The following is a 25,703-nucleotide window of genomic DNA, read 5'->3' on the forward strand; positions in this document are numbered from 1 at the left end:
ATTGCTGCCATTGTAGCAAGATGCAGCACACTTCTGGCCTCTTATTCAAATTCTATGTCCCACATTTTAGTGGAGGACAGTTTGAGGATGCCTTCCCTCAACTATAGCCTAGATCTGAAAGGAATGATTCATCTGCTCCAGTATCAATTTAAAACTGGTTTCTCTCCGCCATTGCCTTTAAACCCTGTGTGCCAAAATTCATCCTGGGGTTTAGATTCTTGCTCTTGACCTTTCGCATCCCCTAGGAAGAGGCCATCTTCCCTCTCTGGATCCCTGAATTCTGCTTTGGACTGTGGTTAATTTTCTGTGTTGTTGCTGCAGCCTTACCACAGTCTCTCTTTGCACTCCACCTCTATAAAACTGGCCAGACTGGGTTCCCATCATTGGAGTTTCTCTGTGGCTCAGAATGCACCCTAACCCCTCATTTGTTTATCATAGTGTGTTTTCTATGTGCTCATTTCCTCACGTGTGTACGCACTTTCATTTCTGTACTACTTTACCATGGCTGATTGATTTCTTCCTCTTGTTAGCTACATGCTGCTGTAGAACTTAGTCCACTCTTTCTGCAGCTTCTGCATAGCCTTTCCTATTGTGCTCTTCAGAGTCTGTATACAGCTCAAAATGTGTCACTGGTTGGTACCTACCACCACTGAGTGGCACTTTGGGTTTTTTCCCACCTTTGGATTTGAAACCCTTGTGGTCTCCAATTACTGGCATCACTCGAGACATGTATCTGACACCATGGGTCTAATCACTGATGCCCCATGTTGCAATATGAGATGTACATGCTCCTGAGTGCATAGCAACAGACTTTATTAAACATAAAATTATGCAGAGGATGGAAAGAGAGGACATTTAATTCAGAGTGTTACAGAACCAGGCTCTAGCTTCACTGATATCACTATGACATAGCTCCATTTGCACATGCTCCGTGCCTATGCCCAAATCTCCTTACTCTACAAACCCTATTCGGCACAAATTCTCAGAAGTTGGCCAGATGCCAGATTTCAATCATATTGCGCCAAAACCAACTGTCGCAGAATGAACAATATGTTTCTTAGGGCTCTCAGTGGGGAGTTACTCAAGCATCTGCTCAACAGCCTAAAGATGGGAACATCTCTTGGTAAAGTGGATGGAGTGGGGATGTAAAGGAAGGGGGATATTGGAGTTGTATTTCTGTCGTTGCAGGGGAGGCAGTGGAATGGTGGCACAATTACTGGTAGAGAGAGCCATACAGCATAAAAACAGGCCTTTCAGCCTACCGTGTTTATGCCAATGAGCAAACAGTAAACTACATTAATCCCATTAATCTGTATTTAGTCGAGAAAGCCAGATGCTCATGTAAATGCCCTGAAGACACGGGTTTAAATCTCATCATGGCAGCTGTTAGAATTGAAATTCAATTTCCTTTAAGGAAGGAAATATGTCATCTTTACCAAGTCTAGCCTATATGTGAGATCAGACCCACTGTTGGTTGACTCCTAAGTGCACTAGCGTGCCTTACAGGCCACAGTTGTACCAAATTGCTGTGTATTATTCCAATGTGTCACTCCATCCACGATAGCAGAAAAAGCCAGAACCCAAAACCTATCCAGTTTATACCCACTAGCTCAGAACTGGCTGGGTAAAGACTGGGGGTGGTGGGGTGATATTCAAAATCGTTGAAATGCAGAAGAAGAAATATAAAGTGGCATTTAACATTTCTTAAAAGCACAACAAGCAGACAGATAAATTACCTGAACATAATAAATCCCCTTTTTCTGGGCATACATCATAAGGAAGCAATAATCCAAGTTCTGTTTTGTCCGCCATCTGAAAAATAACATAGAAGTGTTTGTAAATGGATAAAAGGTAATTAGTCATCATGACACAAAAAGTAATCAGTTAGAATGAAGATGTAGATGAGCTTGTGTTGCAGTAATTTTCTTGCTGTATACGGAAAATCATGGTCAAAAGCCTTCTTTAGAGAACTCAACACTGACATCAAGTAGACAAGTAATCCCATCAACCTCAACAACTCTAAAGGACTGGTTATTAGCAAGGACAGCAGTTTATTTTATCTGGTTTTAGTCAAGAGCCATCTTGTCTGTTTCTACATAAGTAAATCTTTGTTAAAGGAACCTTCAAAGCATTTGCAAACAGATAAAACATTCTGAAATCAATTAAAAAGAAAACAGAATTCAGGTATTGCTCCAAAAAGAGACATTTTGCAGAGGCTTTTCATCTTGCATTCAAAAGGTCATTTAGCAAGAATGCCAACTGAAGGGGTCAACCAATAGTGACACTGCATTAGAGGTCAGTTTTCATTGGGCCATAAGTGTATTCTGACTGATAGAATTGTTGTCATGGAGAATACACCTATTAGCGCTGATTGACAGTTAACATTTGACAGGTTGACTTCTCAAGGTTGGTACATTCAGAGTGTCATGTTATTGAGTAAGCAATGTATAAGGCCTCTTTTCATGTAGAACCTTACTTCAAAGAAATTGAGCCTAACCATTATACTTCATATTCACTGATATACACATGACCCATGTTGGCAAAAAAGCTTCTCAAATAAAGCTGAGTCTTAAGCAATTCTACAAAAGAAGTCCAAAGGGAAATCTTTTCAAGTGTAATGAGTAAATGAAAAATCAGCAAATAGAAACATGAGTGTAAGTACTTCACATTCAGAAGTACTCAGCTTCAGCTTCAGAATTTCTTTATTCTTTCAAATAATTTGAAGAATAGGTGGAAAGGAAAAAGGTTTCGTCCACTTGATTATGAATATATGATTTAGCTTTGCCATGTTCAACAAAGATTCAGCCTTCACGATAATTAGCTCAGTCAGTATAAACTTTGGTCATTGACCCAAATGCAATTAGGACATGGACTTGATATGATTAACTAAATAAAAAATGGCACAGCAGCCATTATTTATATTCAACAAGTCAATTTTCAGGATACTGTACTGAAACAAGCGAAAATGAGTCTTTGATTTCTATCCACCTTCCTTCACAAAGGATGGTAGTGAATGTTAGCTTATAATAATCTAAACCATACACCCCAAATAACTCAGAGTCAGAGATGTACAGCATGGAAACAGACCCTTCGGGTCAACTTGTTCATGTCAACCAGATATCCTAGCCTAATCCAGTCGCGTTTGCCAACACTTGGCCTAGATCCCTCTAAACCCTTCTGATTGATATACGCATTTTAAATGTTGTAATTGTATCATCCTCCACCACTTCCTCTGGCAGCTCATTCCATACATGCAACACCCTCTGCGTGAAGAAGTTGCCCTTTAGGTCCCTTTTAAATTTTTTTCCCTCCCACCCTAAACCTATGCCCTCTATGCCCTGGGGACTCACCCACCCCAGGGAAAAGACCTTGTCTATGTGACCTATCCATGGATTTCATCTTCTTATAAACCTCCATGTGGTCACACTTCAGCCTCTGATGCTCCAGGGAAAACAGCCTCAGCCTATTCTGCTTCTCCCTCCAGCTCAAATCTTTTCTGAACCGTTTCAAGTTTCGCAAAATCCTTCCAATAGAAGGAAGACCAGAACTGCGATATTCCAAAAATGGTCAAACCAATCTCTGAACTCTCATACTCAATGCTCTAACCAATAAAGGAAAGCATACCAAACGCCTTCTTCACTATCCTGCAACTCCACTTTCAAGGAACTATGAACCTGCACTCCAAGGTCTCTTTGTTTAGCCACACTCCCTAGGACCTTACCATTAAGTGTACAAGTCCTGCCCTGATTTGCCTTTCCAAAATGCAGCATCTCACGTTTATCTGAGTTAAATTCCATTTGCTACTCTCAGCCCATTGGCCCATATGATGAAGATCTTGTTGTATTCTGAGGTAATCTTCTTCACTGTCCACTACACCTCAAATTTTGGTGTCATCTGCAAACTTACTAACTATACCTCCTATGTTCACATCCAAATCTTTTCATCATTTATATAAAGTAGTGGACCCAGCACCGATCCTTGTGGTACTCCACTGGTCACAGGCCTCCAGTCTGAAAAACAACCCTCTATCTCCACCTTCTTCTACCTTCAAGCCAGTTCTACATCCAAATGGCTAGTTCTCCCTGTATTCAATGTGATCTAACCTTGCTAACCAGTCTCCCATGGGGAACCTTGTTGAACACCTTACTGAAGTTCATATACATCATGCCTACCACTCTGCCCTAATCAATCCTCTTTGTTACTTCTTCAAAAAACTCAACCAAGTTTAAGAGACATGATTTCCCACTCACAAAGCCATGTTGACTATCTCTAATCAGTCCTTACCTTTCCAAATACATATAAAATCCTGTCCCTCAGGATTCCGTCCAAAAACTTGCCCACCACCAATGTCAGACTCACCGTTCTATAGTTTCCTAGCTTTTCCTTACCACCTTTCTTAAATAGTGTCAGCATGTTAGCCAACCTCCAGTCTTCTGGCACCTCATCTGTGACTATCAATGATACAAATGTCTCAGCAAGGGACCCAGCAATCACTTCCCTAGCTTCTCAGAGTTTTAGGGAACACCTGATCAGGGCCTGGGGATTGATCAACTTTTATGCATTTGAAGACATCCAACACCACCTCCTCTGTAATATGGACATTTTTCAAGATGTCACCATCTGTTTCCCCTCATTCTGTATCTTCCATGTTTCTTCACAGTAAACACTGATGCAAAGTATTGGTTTAGTATCTCCATAGCTCCTGAAGTTCCACACATAGGCTGTCTTGCTGATCTTTGATGGGCCCTATTCTCTCCCTCGTTCCCCTTTTGTCAATGTATTTATGAATTTCCTTTGGGTTCTCCTTAATCCTATTTGCCAAAGCTATCTCCTGTCCCCTTTTTGCCCTCCAGATTTCCCTCTCAAAGAAACTTCTTTGCCTTTATATTTTTCTCAGAATTCATTTCATCTCTCCTGTCTATACCTTAACCAAAACCTCAATTTCTTTAGTCATCCAGCATTCCCTACGCCTTCCAGCCTTTCCTTTCACCCTAACGGGAATATACTTTCTCCGGATTCTCGTTATCTCATTCCTGAAGGCTTCCCATTTTCCAGACATCCCTTTACCTGTGAACATCTGCCCCCGGTCAATTTTTGAAAGTTCTTGTCTAATACCATCAAAATGAGCCTTCCTCCAATTTAGAACTTCAACTTTTAGATCCGGTCTATCCTTTTCCATCACTATTTTTAAACTAATAGAATTATGGTCGCCGGCCCCAAATGCTCCCGCCCTAACATCGCAGTAACCTGCCTGGTTTTATTTCCTATGAATAAGTTATGTTTTGCAGCTTCTCTACTAAGTACATCCACATACTGAGAACATTTTCTTGTGGGAAGAAGAAATGGAGGGCTTGCAGGCCTGCGTCATGACGAATGGATGCGTCCAGGGACTAGATGTCCATGGTGAAGATGAGGCATCGGGGGCCGGGGAAATGAAAATCTTGGAGGAGGTGAAGGCAGTGGGTAATGTCCCGAAAGTAGGTGGGGAGTCCTGGACTAAGGGGGACAGGACGGTGTCAAAGTTTGCAGAGTTGAGTTCAGTGGGACAGGAGCATGCTGAGACAATGGGTTTACACTGACATCACCCTCTACCTGTTTCTCTGCTACATCGTTGACTGTATCAGCTTTAGCTCGTGCTCCCACAAGGAGGATGAACAGTTCATCAACTTCACTAACACCTTTCACTCCAACCTCAAATTCACCTGGATCATCTTGGACACCTCCCCTGTCTTCCTGGACCTCTCCATCTCCATCTCCAGTAACTGACTAACCACAAACATCTACTACAAGCCCACCGACTCCCACAGCTACTGAGATTACACCTCATCCCACCCTACCTCCTGTAAAAATGTCATTCCTTATTCCTAATTCCTCCGCTTCTGCCACATCTGTTTCCAGGATGAGCAATTCCACCTTAGAAAATCGCAGATGGTTTCCTTCTTCCAAGATCGCAATTTCCCTTCCCACATGGTCGACCATGAACTCCAACATATCTCCTCCATTTCCTGCACCACTTCCCTTATACCCCACCCCTCCCAATGCAACAAGGACAGAACCACGCCCCCCCCCCCCCCCCCCCAACCCGGTCCTCACCTTCCACCCCATTAACCTCCTTATACATCGCTCCACCCTCCAAACAGACCCCACTGCCAGAGATATTTTTCCCTGCCCACCCCTATCCGTGTTCGGAGAGACCATTGCCTCTGTGACTCCCTCGTCAGATCTATGCGCCCCCACCAGCCCAAACCCATCTCCCGCTACCTTCCCCTGCCATTGCAGCAAGTGCAAAACCTGTGCCCACATCACTCCCCTCATCTCCATCCAAGGATTCCACATTCAACAGAAATTTACCTGTACCTCCATCAATATCATCTACTGTATCCGTTACACCCGTTGCGGTCTCCTCTACATTGGGGAGACAGGACGTCTACTGGTTGTCTGGGACATCCCCACAAACCAACCTCACTGCCCCATGGCCAAACACTTTAGCTTCCCCTCCCACTCCACCAAGGACATGCAGGTCTTGGGCCTCCTCCATCACTAAACCCTTACCACCCAATGCCTGGAGGAAGAATACCTCATATTCCACCTTAGGACCCTGCAACCACACAGGATCAATGTTAATTTCACCAGTTTCCTCATTTTCCCTCCCCCCACATTATCCCAGTCCCAAGCCTGCAACTCGGCACCGCCCTCGCGACCTGTCCATCACCTTTCCCATCCACCCTCCTCTTTGACCTATCGCCTTTGCCCTCACCTTCATCTGCCTGTTGCATTCTCACCTACCTTGTCCCCAATCCCACCCCCTGTCCTATTCATCTCTCAGCACCCCCAGCCCACAAGCCTCATTCCTGATGAAGGGCTTATGCCCAAAATATTGATTCTCCTGCTCCACGGATGCTGCCTGATCTGCTCTGCCTTTCCAGCACCACATTCTCAACACACAAAAAAAACACTGCTCCAGGCTAACTTAATGGTTGTGGTTTATATTTTTAAAGTTTAATCAAGAGGCAGATCTCAGTAAAACACATAATCAAGAAAGAACCCACTCTACTCACTATTGTAGATTCGCAGCAAGAATACACTTAAAAACTATGCACTTATCTGTTCCTGTGCTGTGAGCTCTCCTATACAGGTTCCTCCATGGTCAGCTGTGAATTTTGCTGTTTGAACATTTTTCTTCAAAACATTCCGATACCCAGCAATACTTGAACTCAAAAGCAAAGGCAGTAACTGTGCAGATTCCCTGCTGCGTCAGACAGCAGTATAGGTTTCTTTCTCTGACCATGTGGTCACTACCTAGTGCTGTTGTTTTGATCTTTTGTCCCCCAAAGTTCCAAAACAATGTAATTGCATATAAAAGAGTAATCGCTGATCCTGGAATTCAAGGAAATCATGTCCAACACCTAAAATACCTCAAAAAAAAAGGACCAGCATCATTAAACCTTGGTTATTAATTGTTAGTAACTTATGAATTCACTGTAATTAAGCTATCTTATTGGACTGTGCCATTATCATATTCAGTGGCCCTTTCTGCTTATGTGGAAGTCACATTGCCATGGCTAAAACCAGGAGGCAACCTATGGTCGCACAATATAGGAGCAAATTACTGCAGAAGCTGAAATCTGTACTGAAAACAAAGAATTTTGGAGGTCACAGTGGTTCAGGCAACATTCACGGAGAGAGAGAGCAAGCTAATGTTTCAAATCTAGATGACTCTTCATCAGATTTTCATCAGAGCCTATGGTGGTATATTACTTGTAGTAGCCAATGAATAGGCTGAGGCCAATGTTGAGTTCATGGTGGCTGTCATTATATCTACGTAGCCAGGAAGACAATGGGTCAATAATGGGGCACTGTTGACAAGAAGTACATTTTCATGCCAAGGCCCAGGAGGCAATGGGTTGAGATGGGAGCCTGGTGGAAGCTCACCAGGATTTAGCTGATGGTCTCCCCTCTCCCGACACCACAGCAGGCCCTCCCAAAGTGGGCAATATGACCAAAGAAAGCAACATTGCGCAGAGACCAGAGACAACCTGATTGTCACCCACTTGCAGGATGATGGAACTGGGTTCTGACATGGCTTGACCATTTGAGTTTCCAAGTTGCTCATCGGGCAGGCAACCCCCCTGCTTAGTGTAAAGAAAATGCCTGACTTTATTAATTTGTTGTTCTTCACTTTTTGTGTTGCAGATGAAGGGCTATATTATCCATGTTAATGTGTCAATGTTACGAACCATATAAACAGATATAAAGTGACCACACACATACCCTGGCCTACATCACCGTTAAGAAAGAGGCAGTCGTGAGACACAGCATGGTGCATGGTGGCATGGTGCTAACGCTGTGAAAGCCTGAAAACACTCAAAGAAATGACATGAGTTGTGCGTTGTCCAGTACTGCATGACAACCAGCCTGACATAAATCCCAAAAAAGCTCTCTTTGAATCTTCCTTCACCTGTTGCCCTACAATGCTTCACTGAACAGAGACTGAAGCATTGCCTTGATATGCTTTAACATTTACTGTGACAGCTTTTAACCGGACAGAGGCAGCTTTGTGCAGCTTTTTATTTCAGACTGCAATGCTGAGGGGGATGTGGAGAGGTGAGCTTCTTGCTGAACAGCTCACAACCTTGGTTGTCACTGTACTTCCTTGAAAGGTTCATACAGAGGATCAATACTACCCTTTTGGGATCATCAGTGATTCTGTAATCTCATCCCTAAGGCAGGTGTAAATGTTAAGAATGTGCGCAGGCCCTGACATATTCCCTGGATCTTGCCTTTGGCATCAATGTCCTTCACATTCATGTACAATGCTTCGGCTACAGTATTCAACATTAAGATTTATGGATCCCTGACAGTCCTGAGGCTGACATCAAAGATGAGAGAGAGGAGTATTGCTTGGTGGTTCAGACAACGCTTCTCAGCTCACACATGGGTGTGGCTAAACCTGTAGCAAAAAGAAAGTAATTGCCAACAATGTGACAGTGGACGTGAGAATATATGGACAAAGTGAATAGCTAATTTGCAACAATGTGGCACTTGTGTAAGTTTCCTTCAGCCTTTGCCTGCCACTGAGTCCAGGCACAGGTCCAGGATGGAGGGAGCCTTCTCTGTGATTGGACCCTGTTGACTTGGAAGACTTGTGTAGTCATATCCTGGTGTCTTACAGCCTAGAGGGCAGAGACCCTGCTGGAAGTCTCCTGTCCAGATGTAGGTCCATCTTTATCGGTTTGAACTGCTCCATGCTTTGGGATCACAGACATGGGTAAGGGCACCTGCAGAAGCAGCCTTCTGGGGGTGTCCAGTTATTGTTCCTCCCCCTTCTGGCTGCCTCCTGGCACTGTCCTATCTCCCAGAGTGGAAAGGGCATGAGAATGATGTCAAAGTCCCTCATTGTCACCCTTGCCTTGCCCTTGATGCTGAGCAACTGTAGCTGGAGCAGAGTACATCTGGTAGCCATCGAGCATTCTGCTGGATCTGGGTCTCAATGTTAATTGCCACCCTTACCAGCCAGGCACTGGTAAGCTGGAGATACTATTGTAGTGAGATCCCAGCATTCACCCCGTTGAGATATTTAAATGAAGCCACAGATCCAATTATAGCAAACGTCTCATTTTCACATTGAAAATATAAAAGTGTGGTGGTTAGAGGTTGTTCTTTCAAAGACGTGCTTCTCATGACACTGACCAAAATGTTAGAAGAGCTGGTCCACAAGGGTATTCCATGGCAGCATCATCTGTTTGGGTATATTTTCTTTACTAATCTGTCTGTTTGAAGTTGCGATCACTCACCTCGGAGCAGGTGGAACCTGGGTCTCCTGGTCCAGAAGTAGGGACATTGCATCTGCGCTGCACCATCCTTCTATTTGGCATATAGATATTATTAATCAAAAACTTCAGAGATGTTACTGCACACGTCTGGAGCACGTGTGACTTGGTGCCAGGCCCCCTGGTTCAGAGGTAGGGACACTACCACAAGAACCCTCTATTTGGCAGCTACACTGTTGCTAAAACTCAACTCAACTGTGTGGGTTGCTAAGTCTATTATCTAAGCTAATTAGACCTGGTACTCTAACAATTTAATGTATAATTTAATTAGATCAAAACCTTACTGAATGCTTTGATTTTAGCACATAAATAACTAAAGCAGAGCTCGTGTAGTGCAGTGGCACTGTCCCTACCTCTGAGCTAGGGGTCAAGTCCCATTTATTCCAGAAATGTGTCACAACATTACTGACCAGTTTGATTAGAAATTGTCATCAAGTTCCACCTACCCTGGATATGTGCCATACCAGTTGCTTTAAAAAAAAGACAAAGAACTTGAGATAATTCTGAAGACTCAACCTATCTGAATTTACAAAAGAAATGTAGCTATGTCAATGGTCTTTTTCTTAAAGAACAAAATTCATTATCCAACATTTTTGTACATAACTGGACACTTCCACAATGGTGCCTCGGGTGTTGCTTCAAGCTTGCTTTTATAATCTAAGAGAAATGGATGCCTTTTGGCAGTTAGCTTTTTCTGTTTTCTGCACGAAGCCAAGTTAAGGTAATTGAAGTTCACCTTTTCCTTGTGAAAAACCTAGCTAACTTAACAGTGTTGCCAGGAGCTTAGATGACCTGACAGAAAGCCTGTGCCCCAAGTTAACCAAACAATTTGCCCTGGAAGAAATCCAACCCAGTTATCACATTGAGCTCAACTTGACTCCCAACCATTGGAGCCTTAGCCATTCCAACATAATAAAAGAATTCAAATATCCAGTTTTTATCATCAAGCTGATGTTTTAATTCTAGATGTGATTCTAAACTGCAAACTTGTACCATGCACATATGCTTTTGGTATTGAACTTGAAACAAAGTTCAACAGGAAATCAAAGTAATCTTTCTGTTTTAACCAAAGTCATGCAATAAACCCTGATATTTTAAGAGCGACTGTCTAAAATGTAATGGCAAATTCCATATCTGTTCAAATATAGAACAGTACAGCTTAGTACAGGCCCTTCGGCCCTTGATGTTGTGCAGACCTTTCATCCTACTCTAAGATCAAACAACCCTACATACACTTCATTGTACTATCTTCCATGTGCCTATCCAAGAGTCACTTAAATGTCCCTAATGTACCTTACTCTACTACCACCGCTGGCAGTGCATTCCACGCACCCACCACACTCTGCGTAAAGAACTTACCTTTGACATCTCTCCTAAAACTTCTTCCAATCATATTAAAATTATGCCCCCATGTGATAGCCATTTCCACCCTGGGAAAAAGTTTCTGGCTATCCACTCTATCTATGCCTCTCATCATCTTGTACACCTCTATCAAGTCACCTCTCATCCTTCTTCACTCCAGTGTGAAAAGCCCTAGCTCCCTCAACCTTTCTTCATAAGACATGCCCTCCATTCCAGGCAGCATCATGGTTAATCTCCTCTGTGCCCTCTCTAAAGTTTGCACATCCTTCCTATAAAGAGGCCTCCAGAACTGAGCACAATATTCCAAGTGTGATCTAACCAGGACTCTATAGAGCTGCAGCATAACCTGGTAGCTCTTAAACTCAATCTCCCCACTAATGAAAGCCAACACATCATTCACCTTCTTAAAAACTGTCAATTTGGATGGTAACTTTGAGAGATCTATGGATTGGAACCCAAGGTACCTTTGTTGCTCCACACTGCCAAGAATCCTGCCTTTAACCCTGTATTCTGCATTCAAATTCCACCTTCCAAAATGAATCACTTCACACTTTTCCAGGTTGAATTCCATCTGCCACTTCTCAGCTCAGTTCTGTATCCTGTCAATGTCCAGTTGCAACCTGCAACAGCCCTCCACACTATCCACCACTCCACCAACCTTCATGTCATTGGCAAACTTACTAACCCACCCTTCCACTTCCTCATCCAAGTCATTTATAACAATCACAAAGAACAGAGATCCCAGAACCAATCCCTGCAGAACACCACTGATCACCGAGCTCCAGGCTAAATTCTTTCCATCTACTACTGCCCTTTGTCTTCTATGGGCCAGCCAATTCTGTATCCAGACAGGAGAGAGTAATTTAAGAACAACCAAATGTGATTTCTATAATTTTGAATAGATTTATAACATCTAGTTAATATTGTTAAGTAATTTTAGAAGATTCAAAACTGTTACAATCCTCATACCTTTAATTAAAATAATACCAGGTATTTATTCAAATCAAACAAAATGGAGATTACATGCTAAAACACTTTTCCCCACCTTGTATGTTTTACAACTACACCTAAAGAGAATGATTTGCAATTTACACAAGGCGAGGAACATGAATGGTGGGAGATATCTCAATAGCATTTTTTGTGCATGCTTCATTATTGAATCTGAAATGAAACTTGAGCGCTAAAGTGAGTTTTTGCACTTCTGTGTGAACTTGCAGTTTGATGACATTGGGGAAAATCATGTGCCAATTGAAAGAATATTGATTGAAGTTGGAAATCATTTCCAAGTCCTGACACTGTAATGGATGTCAGGCTGCCTGCCTAGTGATCTTTCCAGTGATGTCCAATTAAAGAGGTCACCTCCAGGTGCACCATCCAACTGAGATGGGTCTCTCAGTTTGTGAGCCCAATCAATGGGCCCATAGTCTCAGAAGGATGGCAGACGTAGTGGTAGAGGCACTGCCACAGCGGGGGGAGGGGGGGTCAGGTGACTGCTAGGGCACCTCCATCCTTAGGCACCCTCTTTCAAGATATTTGATTTAATAAAATCAGCACTGCTTTCAGCTGCTAGGTCAGCTATTTGAAGGGGAAATCTCTCCAAGGGATAGTCACAGGCTGCAGCTGTGACCTTCCAATGGCTATGGCTCCAGTTAGAGGGGAAGGGTTGAGGGTAGAAGACCTCATAGGTCTCCCTGAAGGTCAACTGCTGGAAAACTATCTCCAGGGATCTTCCAGACTTCGCCCTTGAAGGGCCTATTCTGTGCTAGGAGGATCTTGGCAATGTTCCATCAGCTCACACAATCAGGCTGGCTTCCCAATGTTGCTGTTGTTATCCACATTTTCTTCCAGGTCCACGTCGATAAACATTAATCAAAGGCAATGTCATTGTGGCTACTTGGGACTCGTCGATGTTTTGACAGATGAGGACAAGGGGTTAATTCTAGCTGTGTACTATGTTAATGGGAAGTTTACGTCACAGAAAATGATGCAAGGTCACAAGGTCTTGCTTTCTCTTGCAGCCTTCTGGCAAGATGAAGCTACAATAAGATTTCTCTTAAATAAGGGGGATGGTTTCCTTAGCTCAGCTGACTCTGTAAATATACTGAAGACCAAGAATATTCTAATATATTTCCCATATTTCATAGCAGGGCTTACCTGACACGTTCTTTTGAATCTCCAAAGGTTTCCCTCAGGCTTGTCAAGTCTGGGTAGTAAGTGATAGGAGGTGATATGACTTCTATTAACCCTGAATTGATTTCTATGGTAAATCTGTCGACAAATCAAAACAATGTTTCTATAGAATTAAGACACTTGTGCAAAGATTTTTTATAGTTCAGTGCTTCAGACTAAAAAGATAAATCGAATTCAAGCTGATTTGGAAACAATATGCCCAACACAGAGGAGTCACAGAAATTTAAAGATAAATTTGTTTGCCTGAACCAAATCTTCTTAATCTCTATGTTGCCAAACAGGGGCACATTGACTGTGATTTAAATGCTGGCTGGTGCTTAACATAAAAAGAAAATGAAATGTGAACATTTTAGATTAAGTACTGCTATAAATAAACAAATTGAACTTACTACCACCAGATGATCATTTTAGCAAACATGTTGCATATGACAAGTTTTATGACAAAGTTATTTAAACAAGGCCATAGCCTTTTTAATGGTCATTTCAAATGAAATCTACCACACGATTTGTGCTTAGGATTTCCTCTCTTCCATTCCAAAGTATCATGTATCAGAAAACACAATCAACTGAATTTAAACGTTGCACATTAAAGCAATTTTCAAAAAAAAATTTATCTTTGATATTCACTGCATGTTCAACTGACACCTTTCAGGGTTCATTTTTATTAACAAAAGAACAGTGTTTTCATAACAATGGAAGCAAACAGGGGATAGATATTCAGAAATGCATCAGTTAAATAATTTAGCCACTCTCTGTAGCATATTCAGGCATAACTGATTATGAGCTGAAATGCAATTTTATGATACTGCTTCAAATCTAATTTAACTTACTCTTTCTCCAGGCTTTCCAGGACACTATGAACGTGATCGAGATCAGTCTGTTGGGAAAAAAAAAGCAAAATCTATTGTGATGGAAACTTATAAATTTGTAAGATCTACCTGTTGCTTCTTTTCTTCACTGCCTTGTGGGTTTCATTTTCAAGCTCGCTATACTGAAGGAAGGTAACTTGTTCCCCTCAGACAACCACTTCTACAACTGTGCAAGAATGAAAACACCCCCAGCATGGTACACTGACACTGGTCTATTGTTTAAAGGAAACAGACTATTTGTTGTGAACCAGGTATTGATCACTGCATAATTCCAAAATAAATTGAGATATAAATGAAGCAAAGAATGACAAACTGCACATTACAAAAATGCAGTATTCTTCCAGATGCAGGACTGAGATAATTTTTAAAACTGTTTCATTCATCTAAAAGGAAAAGAGCAATCATAAAAATATAACACTTGCGCACCAAATCTCAAATGGCATTTGGAGTGCCTGGCAGCAAGTACACTTCAAATACAATTGCTTGATATGTTACAGTAAAGAATCAGAACAAGGACATTTTAAATTTAAGAAGGTGTTTTACAGAAAATTTATGCAATGGTAGAAAACTTCCATCCCATTGTAATTGACAGCAACAAGTTGCAAAATTCATTCTTGCTACAATTCTCTTTTTATCACATTATAAACTAATGTCAGAAATCACTTTCCTGTCTGATATAAAGATCTCCCTGTGTTGCAGATGTAGCAGCGGCCAGTAACTGGTTTAAATATATCTTAGCACAGTGTATGAAATATACCTCAGCGGCTGTCTGAAAGCTGCAAAAATTGCTGGTTTCAAACAGCATTAATAAACTGCTTGAGGCCTTATTCGTATGGTTCATGAAGTCTATCTGAATTCCTGAACAGAATTACAGTTCTCATGCCTTGTACTTTGCAGCTGTCTATTCCAAAAGCTTCTCATTCATGCTAACTGCCTTCTCTCCCTTTACAATTAGCATTCTGAACATTCTTGCCAACCAGCTATCTCCACCGGTTTCCTGTATATTGTCATCCTTTTTCAAACGGTAGACTTTGATCTGCCAGCGTCTTACTGTTCATCTTTTCTTCAGCCTGGCATTGTCACCAATCTCCACAGCTTCCAGCTGTTTCTCCTGTTCCTTCCTTGCTTCTTGTTACTCACCCATTTTCTCAGTCTCTCTTTGTAATTCCATCAATAAACCTATTATATTTATCATACCCTGCCTTTCCTAAAATTTCCTGTACCGTAAGAGCTGCTGCAAACCCCTCCAGGTGGTTAAGTGTCACAACAGAGATAGAGCAAATCTCCAGGGAGAGGATCAACTTCAGTCCATTGGTCTGGTGGAAGAGCTGAGCAGGAAATGATGTGTACTGCTATGCAACAGAGCAGTTTGAACATGAAAAAAAAGTGTACGTAGGGATGGGGAGAGAATAACATGGAAAAGGAAACGTGGCTAGTGTCCTGTCATCTCAAAGTCAGGACTAGCAGGCTGAACTGGAGAAATAGCATATTTCTTAATTAAGTTGGTTGCTAAGGGGCGATTAGAATGGCTTGAAACACTCAGTGGATTTAATTAGTGCCAAGTTAGGCTTCGAGCAAACAGATTTGGGCAGTGACCATAAATAGGTTCAGCAGTAAAGTTGGATTGTGTGGAAATGGTGAGAGATTCTGTTCAGTTTCATTTTAAACCTCTAGTAAAATACAAAGCAGGACATAGAGTCGTAGAGTCATAGAGTCATAGAGATGCTCAACATGGAAACAGACCCTTCGGTCCAACTGGTCAATGCCGACCAGGTATCCCAACTCAATCTAGACCTACCTGCCTGCACCTGGCCTATAGCCCTCCAAACCCTTCCTATTCATATACCCATCCAAATGCCTCTTAAATGTTGCAAATGTACCAGCCTCCACCACTTCCTCTGGCAGATCATTCCATACACGTACCACCCTCTGTGTGAAATAGTTGCCCTGTAGGTCTCTTTTATATCCTTCCCCTCTCACCCTAAACCTATGCTCCCTCGTTCTGGACTCCCCAAACCCAGGGAAAAGACTTTGTCTATTTACCCTATCCATGCCCCTCATAATTTTGTAAACCTCTATAAGGTCCACCCCTCAGCCTCCGACGCTCCAGGGAAAACAGCCCCAGCCTGTTCAGCCTCTCCCTATAGCTCAAATCCTCCAACCCTGGCAACGTCCTTGAAAGGGTTCAGAAAAGATTCACAAATTTCACAACATCTTTCTGATAGGAAGGAGGCCAGAACTGCACGCAATATTCCAAATAGTGGCCTAACCAATGTCCTGGGCATTTTTGCATTGCATTGACTTTGTATGTGTGAGCAGTAGTCTAGATTGCAGGATTCCTCCAGATTATTTAAATGGAATTCAATAAAGTGAGGCGGGAGCAAAGAAATTCTCCAGCACCAAGAAGATTCCAGTATCAGGAATTGGGAGGAAGAGCTGAGGAAGTGTAGACCATTAAAACTAGAATGTAATTCCATTCTTTGATGTGTAGACAGGATAAGATGCAAATCTGGGCATGAAAACTAGCAGGTTGACCAAGGAGAACTCAATTGATGAACTGATGACGTGAAGGGATGCAGAGGGATAAGGTGAAGCAAAACCGGTTGTCATTGTAACCCACATTGGAGCCAACATCATTGGTGGGGCTTCACTATAATTTCAGGAAGCTTGGAAGAAAGTACAGAGGAGGACTGCTTTAAACATGTTTAAAATACTTTCAGTACTACCTAATTAAATATATTATCTTTTTAAACGGCCAAATTCGATGGTAACTGTTAAAAGTTTGCAGAACTTGCAGAAGAGGGGAAATATTAAGATGGTTGAATTTGAATTCTTCCAAATTTCTCTTTCTTCTTACCTGTATGTCTGGGACAACTCAGAACCAACAGTCTGAAAGATAATGAAGCACAAAACCCATTCCTTTACAGACCAACTGATATAAACCATCTTAGAATCCCTTCTGTGTGGAAGCAGGCCATTCGACCCACTAAATCCACACCAACTCTCCAAAGACCATCCCACCCAGACCCACACTATCCCCGCATTCTCCTCATGGCTAACCCACCCAGCCTGCACATCCCTGGACATTATAGGCAATGAAGCATGACCAATCCACCTGACCTACACACTTTTGGACTGTGGGAAGGAACTGGAGCACATGTGGGGGAGAAGGTGCAAACTCCACACAGACAGTCAGTTGAGGGTAGAATCTAACCTGAGTCACTGGCAGTGTGAGGCAGCAATGCTAACCACTGAGCCACTGTGCTGCCCCCTTGATAACGTTGACATGGCTCCCAGGATGTGTAGCCAACTCTCAGTAAATAGGATATGTGTTTATTTCATTTAAGAATTCTAAAACATGGCCGGGACAAGTCAGGAACATTTGACGAATAGATATGGATACTGCATAAAGTGGCAACAAAAACACAGAACTGGTTTTATTGAGAGTCATAGAGATGTACAGCACGGAAACAGACTTTTCTGTCCAACTCGTCCATGCTGACAAGATATCCTAAATTAATCTAGTCTCATTTGCCAGCAATTGCACATGTCCCCTTAAACCCTTCCTATTCATACACCCAACCAGATGCCTTTTAAATGTTGTAATTGTACCAGCCTCCACCACTTCCTCTGGCAGCCCATTCCACACACGCATTACCCTCTGCATGAAAACGTTGCCCTTGAGGTCCCTTTTAATGTTTCCCCTCTCACCCTAAACCTATGTCCTCTAGTTCTGGATCCCCCACACCAGGGAAAAAACTTTGTCTATCTAATTAACCTATTCAAGCCTCTCATGATTTTATAAACCTCTATAAGGTCACTCCTCAGCCTCCGAGGTCCAGGGAAAACAGCCCCAGCCTATTCAACTTCTCCCTATAGCTCAAACCCTTCAACCCTGGCAATGTCCTTGTAAATCTTTTCTGAACCCATTCAAATTTCACAACATCCTTCTGATAGGAGGGAGACCAGAATTGCACACAATATTCCAAAAGTGGCCTAACCAATTTCCTGTACAGCCACAACATGACCTCCCAATTCCTATACTCAATGCTCTGACCAATTAAGGAAAGTATACTAAAACACTTTCGTCACTATCCTTTCAACCTGCATCTCCACTTTCAAGGAACTATGAACCTACAGTCAGAGGTCTCTTTGTTCAGCAACACTCCCCAGGACCTTACAATTAAGTATATAAGTTCTGCCCTGATTTGCTTTCCAAAGTGCAGCACCTCACATTTATCTAAATTAAACTCCATCTGCCACTCTTTGGCCCATTAACTCACGTGGTTGAGGTCCCATCGTACTCTGAGGTAACCTACTTCAATGTCCACTACACCACCAACTTTGGTGTCATCTGCAAACTTCCTAACTATACCTCCTGTGTTCACATCCAAATCATTTATACAAAAGACGAATCTTTGTGGCACACCACTGGTCACAAGCCTCCAACCTAAAAGGCAACACTCCACTGCCACCCTCTGTCTTCTACCTTAGAGCCAGTTCTCACTCCAAACAGTTAGATATCCCTATATTCCACATGATCTTACTTTGTTAACGAGTCTACCATGAGGAATCTTGTAGAATGCCTTACTGAAGTACATATACATCATGTCTACTGCTTGCCTCCATCAATCCTCTTTGTTACTTCTTCAAAAAACTCAAATTTGTGAGACATGATTTCCCATGCAAAAAGCCACATTAACTATCTCTAAATCAGTCATTGTCGTTCTAAATACATGTACATCCTGTCCCTCAGGATTCCCTTCAACAACTTGCCCACCACTGACATCAGGCTCACCGGTCTATAGTTCCCCGGCATGTCCTTACCACCTTTCTTAAATAGTAACAGCACGTTAACTGACCTCCAGTCTTCCGGCACCTCATCTATGACTATTGATGACACAAATCTCTCAACAAAGGGCCCAGCAATCACTTCCCTAGCTTCCCACAAAGTTCTAGGGTACACCTGATCAGATCCTGGGGATTGATTGACCTTTATGCATTTTAAGACATTCAGCATTTCCTCCTCTGTAATATGGACATTTTTCAAAATGTCGCCATCTATTTCCCCACATCCTATATCTTCCATGTCCTTCTCCACAGTAAACACTGATGCAAAATAATTGTTTGGTATCTCCTCCATCTCTTGCAAATCCACACATAGGCTGCCTTGCTGATCTTTGAGGGGCTCTATTCTCTCCCTAGTTACCCTTTTGTCTTTAATATATTTCTAAAATCCTTTTGAATTCTCCTTAACCCTATTTGCCAAAGCTAAATCATGCCCCCTTTTTGCCCACCTGATTTCCCTCTCAAGGAAACTCCTACTGCCTTTATACTCTAAGGATTCACTCAATCGCTGCTGTCTAGACCTGACATATGCTTCCTTCTTTTTCTTGACCAAAACCTCAATTTCCCTATCATCTAGCATTCCCAACACCTACCAGCTTTGCCTTTCCCCTAACAGGAATATACTGTCTCTGGACTCACGTTCTCTCATTTTTAGAGGCTTCCCATTTTCCAGCTGTCCCTTTAACCTGCGAACATCCACAACTTTTGAAAGTTCTTGCCTAACATCGTCAAAATTGGCCTCCTTCCAATTTAGAACTTCAACTTTTAGATCCGGGCTTTCCTTTTCCATCACTATTTTAAAACCAATAGAATTATGATCGCTGGCCCCAAAGTGCTCCCCCACTTGACACCTCAGTCACCTGCCCTGCCTTATTCCCCAAGACTAAGTCAAGTTTTGCACCTTCTCTAGTAAGTACATTCACATACTGAATCAGAAAGTTTTCTTATATATGCTTAACAAATTCCTCTCCATTTAAACCCTTAACACTATGGCAGTCCCAGTCTATGTTTGGAAAGTTAAAATCCCCTACCATAACCATCCTATTATTCTTACAGATAACTGAGATGTCCTTACAAATTTGTTTTTCAATTTCCCACTGACTATTAGGGGGTTTATCCTTCCCATAGGATACAAATGGCGGGGGGGGGTTCAAGGCGGGGGTAGCGTTTTTGATAAGGGATAATGTTACTGCTGTACTTAGGGAGAATATTCCTGAGAATATGATCAGTGAAGTCATTTAGGTCAAACTGAAAAAGAAGAAGGGGATGATCACAGTATTGGCATTGTATGATAGACTGCATCTCTCCGCCCTCCTCCCCCCCCCCCCCCCAAATTGTCAGTGGAAAATTGAGAAACAAATGTGTAAGGAGATCTCAGTTATAGGTAAGAATAATAGGGTGGTTTTGGTAAGGGATTTTAACTTTCCAAATATAGACTGGGACTACCATAGTGTCAAGGGTTTAGATGGAGAGGAAAATATTTCAGTGGTATCTATCATGAAGAAACACAAATGGAAACATTCTCATACATAAGAAACTTCATTAAAACAGAGGGCCAAATGTAACAATTAATCAAACACACAATATTCTTACCTCTCCTACGAACACCACGATAACGCAATCTAGTTTCTCTTCAGGAGACAGCTTATCTATTAATGAGTGAAGTGTTTCTGCAAGATAGGACTTAACTTTTCTCTTCACGGTTGGAATCCCCAAAACTAGGGACACTAGAACAAAAGAATTGACAGATAATGAAACAAAAATGGTCCCCCAAAGTTAAACCACATTGCAAAAGAAAATTTAATGCAGGGAGAATGAAAAATACAACGTTGAAACAGAGAGTAAAGTTGGGTTTTCACTGCAAATCCTGCCAAGAGTTTTACTTTTGTAATGCCCTTGAGCTTTCCTTCACTATATTAATAGATGGTTAAAGGTAATTAGCATAAATACTCATTCAAAAGAAAATAACTGCCAGAGTCATGATTAGCAATGAATATGACTAAGTACTTTAAACAAAATGTTACTGGGTGTTGGGTGGGGTTATAGGCATAACCTATTTGAACAATTCGCAGTTGCTTAATAATAGCCTAAAATACAGTGACGAATGCAGCATTTATTAATGTCTAACCTCTCACATTAGCAATATCCCAGCCCAACCCACAGTTAAAAGATCATAGCAGTGTGACAATAGTCACTGAACACAAACTTTTAGCACTGTTCTATCAAGATAACACTCAGAGCCAGTCAAGCAAATCAAGTTGTGGCTGTGAAATATAAAGTGTCCCACTTGTAACCTTGAAATATTTACGGTCACCAGCTTATTGTTGCAGAATCTTCGACTGTTGTAGTATGGAAACAAGCCATTCAAATCTGTGGCAATGTTTTTCCTCTTGTGTCACCTTGTCATTACCTGCTACTCTGCTTGTTCCCAGCCATCTGAAGGTTGGCCTGTTCATTGACACCTCCGTAGTGTGCTCCCCCTTTCAGAATTCCTCTGCTACAGTCCATGGCAGCTTAAGTCTGCATGTTGTTCAGATCCTGTCTGTGGGCCAGCAAGTGTTATGTAACTGTGTTTCTGATTATGAAAAAAACCTGGGACATTTCCCTTTTGCTTACAGCAGCAGCAGCATTACCCACGATGAATATCTTGAGGTGTAAGCACTGAGCAGAAATTTAAATGAATCAGTTACTGATGCCATGGTTATGGAGAAGACAGAAGCTGGGTGATCAGTGCAAAATGATCATCCCCAAAGCTGCTCCATTACCTACATGGTTCTAGTCAGCTTTGCAATACAATACCTGCCACTTCTATGTTGTCCTCAGCCACACTGGGGAAGACTGAAATCTGTTGTACCTTGAGTCTTCACTTGAATGGCAACAGTGGCCAATTCAATACTCATCTCCTCTATTTCTGGTGCTCTGCGACAGAGGTAAATATGCCTACACAGTGCAGTTAACTGAGATGTTTTTTGTTAATTTGTAAAATGCAGTTGCTGCTGGCAAGGCCAGGATTTGTTGCATGTACCTAATTTCTCTTCAAAAGGTAGTGGTGTGTAACTTTGAATCGCAGTCCACGTGGTGCATCTCCTGAGCTATTAGGGAGGGAATTAGTGTGTTGACCTAGTGATTGTGAAGGATATAGTCCTGAGTCATGATAGTATGTGACCTGGAGGATAACTTGCAGGTGACACTTCTGTGCATTTGCTGCTTTTGTTATTCTAGGTGGTTATGAGTCAAGGGAAGTGGGTTCAAGATGGCTTGGGGAGTTGCTGCAATTCAACTTGCAGATGGTACACCTTGCTGCCACTGTGCGCTACTAGTGGACGAGTGAATTTTTAAGAGAGTGGATGTGGTTTGTCTGGATAGTTTCTTGCGTGTTACTGAAGTTGCACTCTTCCAGGTAAGAGGGGAGTATTTGACAAAACAATTGGCTTATACCTTTTAGATGGTCAACAGGTTCTGGAGACAAGGGAGGAGAGTTACTCACTCCCGAATTCTTAGCCACAGTACTTATATGGTCAAGATTCTGGTCAACAGTAACTCCCAGGATGTTGACTCTTAGTGATTCTGAATCACTAAGAGAACTGGTTACATTCTCTCTTGTTGGAGACAGTTATTGCCTGATATTTATGTGGCACCAACTTCACTAGTCACTTATCAGCCCAAGTCTGAATGAAATTGAGTTCTTGCTGCATGCAGGTTCGGACGGTATTTGAGGAGTTCTGAATGTTGCTGAACACTGTACAATCATCAGTGAACACCTCTACTTTTGATTTTCAGAATTAAAGGAAGGTCCTTAATAAAAGGGTTTGTGGACAGTTAGGCCTAAAACATTATCCCGAGAAGCTCCTGCAGAGATACTCTGTGGTTAAGATGACTGATCTCCAACAACTATAACTATCCTCGCTTGTGCTAACTGTGACTCCAAACAATTTTCCCTGATTTTCACGAACCCCAGTTTTCCTCCCAGCATTTGATGATCATCAAAAACAGACTAATAGGCAGTAATTGACTGCATTGGATTCGTTCGGCTCTTTGTGGACAGGACATACCTGGCAATTTTCCACATTGTTTTGGTTCAGTGCCAGTATTGTCTCTGTGCAGGGATAGCTTGGTTAAAGAGGGCAGCTAGTTCTGGAGCACAAGTCTTCATGTTATGGGAATGTTGTCAGCGTCCAAAGCCTTTGTCGGAGTCAGTGCTGGGAAGCTGTTTGGTGCTGCCACATGGAGGGATTTTGAAAATTGCCATCTGTGATACTGAGTACAACAGGAGTATGCAAGGATGAATGTTGGCACTTCTGGTTGAATATGAATGGAAACACAATAGCCTTTATTTTTATAAATCTCTGGCCTGCCAGCTCCTTCATCCTTAGAGACGGGGATGTATGTGGAGCCTCCTCCTCCTCCAGTGAGTTAACCGCCATTCATGATTGGACGTGGCAGGAGAACACAGCTTTGATTTGATCGATTGGTTGTGATCTCAGAGCTCACAATGTAACACCTGAAAAAGTCTGGTCTACTCCTACATGAAATGGTGAATTATTGCTTCTGTATGTGAGACAGTGCAGCACTTACACAAGTCAACCCTCATTATGTGGCAAGATGCTAACTTATCATAGAGCAAGTTTCAGGAGAGCAGTTTTTCTGACACCATCTACAGCTGGAAGCTATGTTGATAGGTTATTACTCCTCTGTAAAAGATTCTAGACTGTGAAGACAATGGGATCCAACTTCATTCATCACTTGAAACCATCTGATACTCAGAGATATCCAAAGACTGTCCTATTTTGGTTCTTAGACCTCACCCGAATTGTGGTAACTGGCAGCCAACAATCAATGCAACTTTGTCACTTTGCATATTTCAACTGGTATGGATACACAGTAGAGTGCAAGGGATTGATTAGCTCAGTTGGATGGATAATGATGCTAAGTGATGCCAATAAAGTGGGTTTAATTCCCAAAAGGGCTGAGATTTCCATGAAGGACTCTCCTTCTCAACCTCTCCCCTCACCTCAAGTGTAGTAACACTCAGGTTAAGGTACCACCACTAGCCCTCTAATGTAAGAGCAGCCCTCCAGTCCAGTAAGACTCTGGCAACTTTAGAGTGCAAAGGTAGAAAGGGTGAGCATGGGGGGGGGGGGTGGGATGCAGTCCCTGTTTTGACACAGAACCCGGAGATATATGCCTGCTTCTCCGTGGTCCACATTAAGCCTTATTTCAGCTGACCTGCTGGCTTCTCAGTGCAAGCACCCTCTCCTTTTTAACTAATTCTGCAAGGTGGCCTACCAATAGGCCTGAGAGAAATGAGGTCTACGCACATTTGAGAGACTAGAGAAAGAGCCGACTGAATTTAATATGCTGAAGTTAGGCCCCATTGTTTTCAGTTAGTAGGGATCGAGGTAATGATACCACACAGAAGCAGATAAGTAAAAAGACTATCAACGTTTTGGACAAGTGCCCGTTACATTGTTAGATTGAAGCTGTTTGTTTTAAATCTCCCTGAACAGACTCCAAATGAGCATTAACATTTTAGACACTGCAAGAAAATTGTTGCTTTCAAGCTGTGTTAATAGGAATCAGCGTGCTAACTGGGCACCGGAAGGTCTTTCAAGCACAGTGGCTCAAAGATGTGTGACACAGAATCAAAGAATTTTTTTACTATAGAATAGAAACTTTTTTTTTTAAACGGCCCCAATTACTCGTCCTGTTTTGGGTTGTCTGGAGAAAGCAAACACAAAGGGCAAAGTCACTATTCTGAGATTCAGTGATGTTTGGAACTCTCCATGGCCTCTACCTTTCATTTATGCTAATTTCCACTAATTAAATATCCCCTGATGGTTTAGTGCTTTCAGCCTCCTTCACACATCAACTTGGAGCAGGTTCCTTTTGATTTGCAAGGTTAGCCATGCCAGCAACACACTATACTCAGCGTAAGATGAGTCAGACAGTGGGTATAAGGTGAGTGAGATAATGGGCATACGCTGGTGCCCTGCCACTCAGTGAGATTGGTGATGGTGTTGGGAGAGGGAAGGCATTTAACTAGGCAGAGGAACAACAGGTAGGGGCCCTAATTAATTCTGCAGTAGGAAGATCCTTGGACTGCCTTACTAGCCTGTTGCCAATGAGGACTGTTATGTGGACAAATAACAGTTTAAGTTTACCTCACCATACGGTGATTGTGACATGCAAATGCAGTAGGAGGAGTTGTTTGTTCCAAGGCTTTCACTGTCGAACTGAAGAGAAGGTGAGGGAGTCATGTTCCCCCCACCCCCTCCACCCTCCCTGCCCTTGCTATTGAACTTTTTTGCCCCCATGCCTCCTATCCTGTATCATCCACCACCATCACCGAATGGGTAAAGAGTTGCAGATCTCTGATTTGTCGGCACTACTCCATTTTCACCCAAAGGGTCCTTGATCCAATAGCTGTCCAGCGAATTGCCTGAGTGGCAGAGGATGGGCAGGACTTTAAAAGAGGTAATGCAGAGGTCTTCCTGACTCTCCAGCCATCCCCCTGTGACTTCCACATGTTTCCAAGCTAACTTTTATTTGTAGCTCCAGTTCACCTTCAGAAACCTCCCTCGATCTAAGCAGAGTGTCAGTTCCC

At 42.4% G+C, this 25,703-nt stretch overlaps 1 protein-coding gene across 1 annotated transcript in view; it reads right to left on the reverse strand.

The window, feature by feature from the left end:
- Positions 1–25,703, reverse strand: part of mgat4a (alpha-1,3-mannosyl-glycoprotein 4-beta-N-acetylglucosaminyltransferase A) — a 269,718-nt gene that overhangs the window by 89,062 nt on the left and 154,953 nt on the right. The window contains exons 4-7 of the mRNA XM_072577031.1: positions 20,693–20,826; positions 14,213–14,259; positions 13,347–13,460; positions 1,737–1,812 (exon numbers count right to left, since the gene is read on the reverse strand). Coding sequence (XP_072433132.1) covers positions 1,737–1,812; positions 13,347–13,460; positions 14,213–14,259; positions 20,693–20,826 — 371 coding nt within the window. The remainder of the gene's footprint in view (positions 1–1,736; positions 1,813–13,346; positions 13,461–14,212; positions 14,260–20,692; positions 20,827–25,703) is intronic.

The sequence above is a fragment of the Chiloscyllium punctatum genome, chromosome 9 (genome assembly GCF_047496795.1).
Source record: "Chiloscyllium punctatum isolate Juve2018m chromosome 9, sChiPun1.3, whole genome shotgun sequence".
Classification (NCBI taxonomy): domain Eukaryota; kingdom Metazoa; phylum Chordata; class Chondrichthyes; order Orectolobiformes; family Hemiscylliidae; genus Chiloscyllium; species Chiloscyllium punctatum.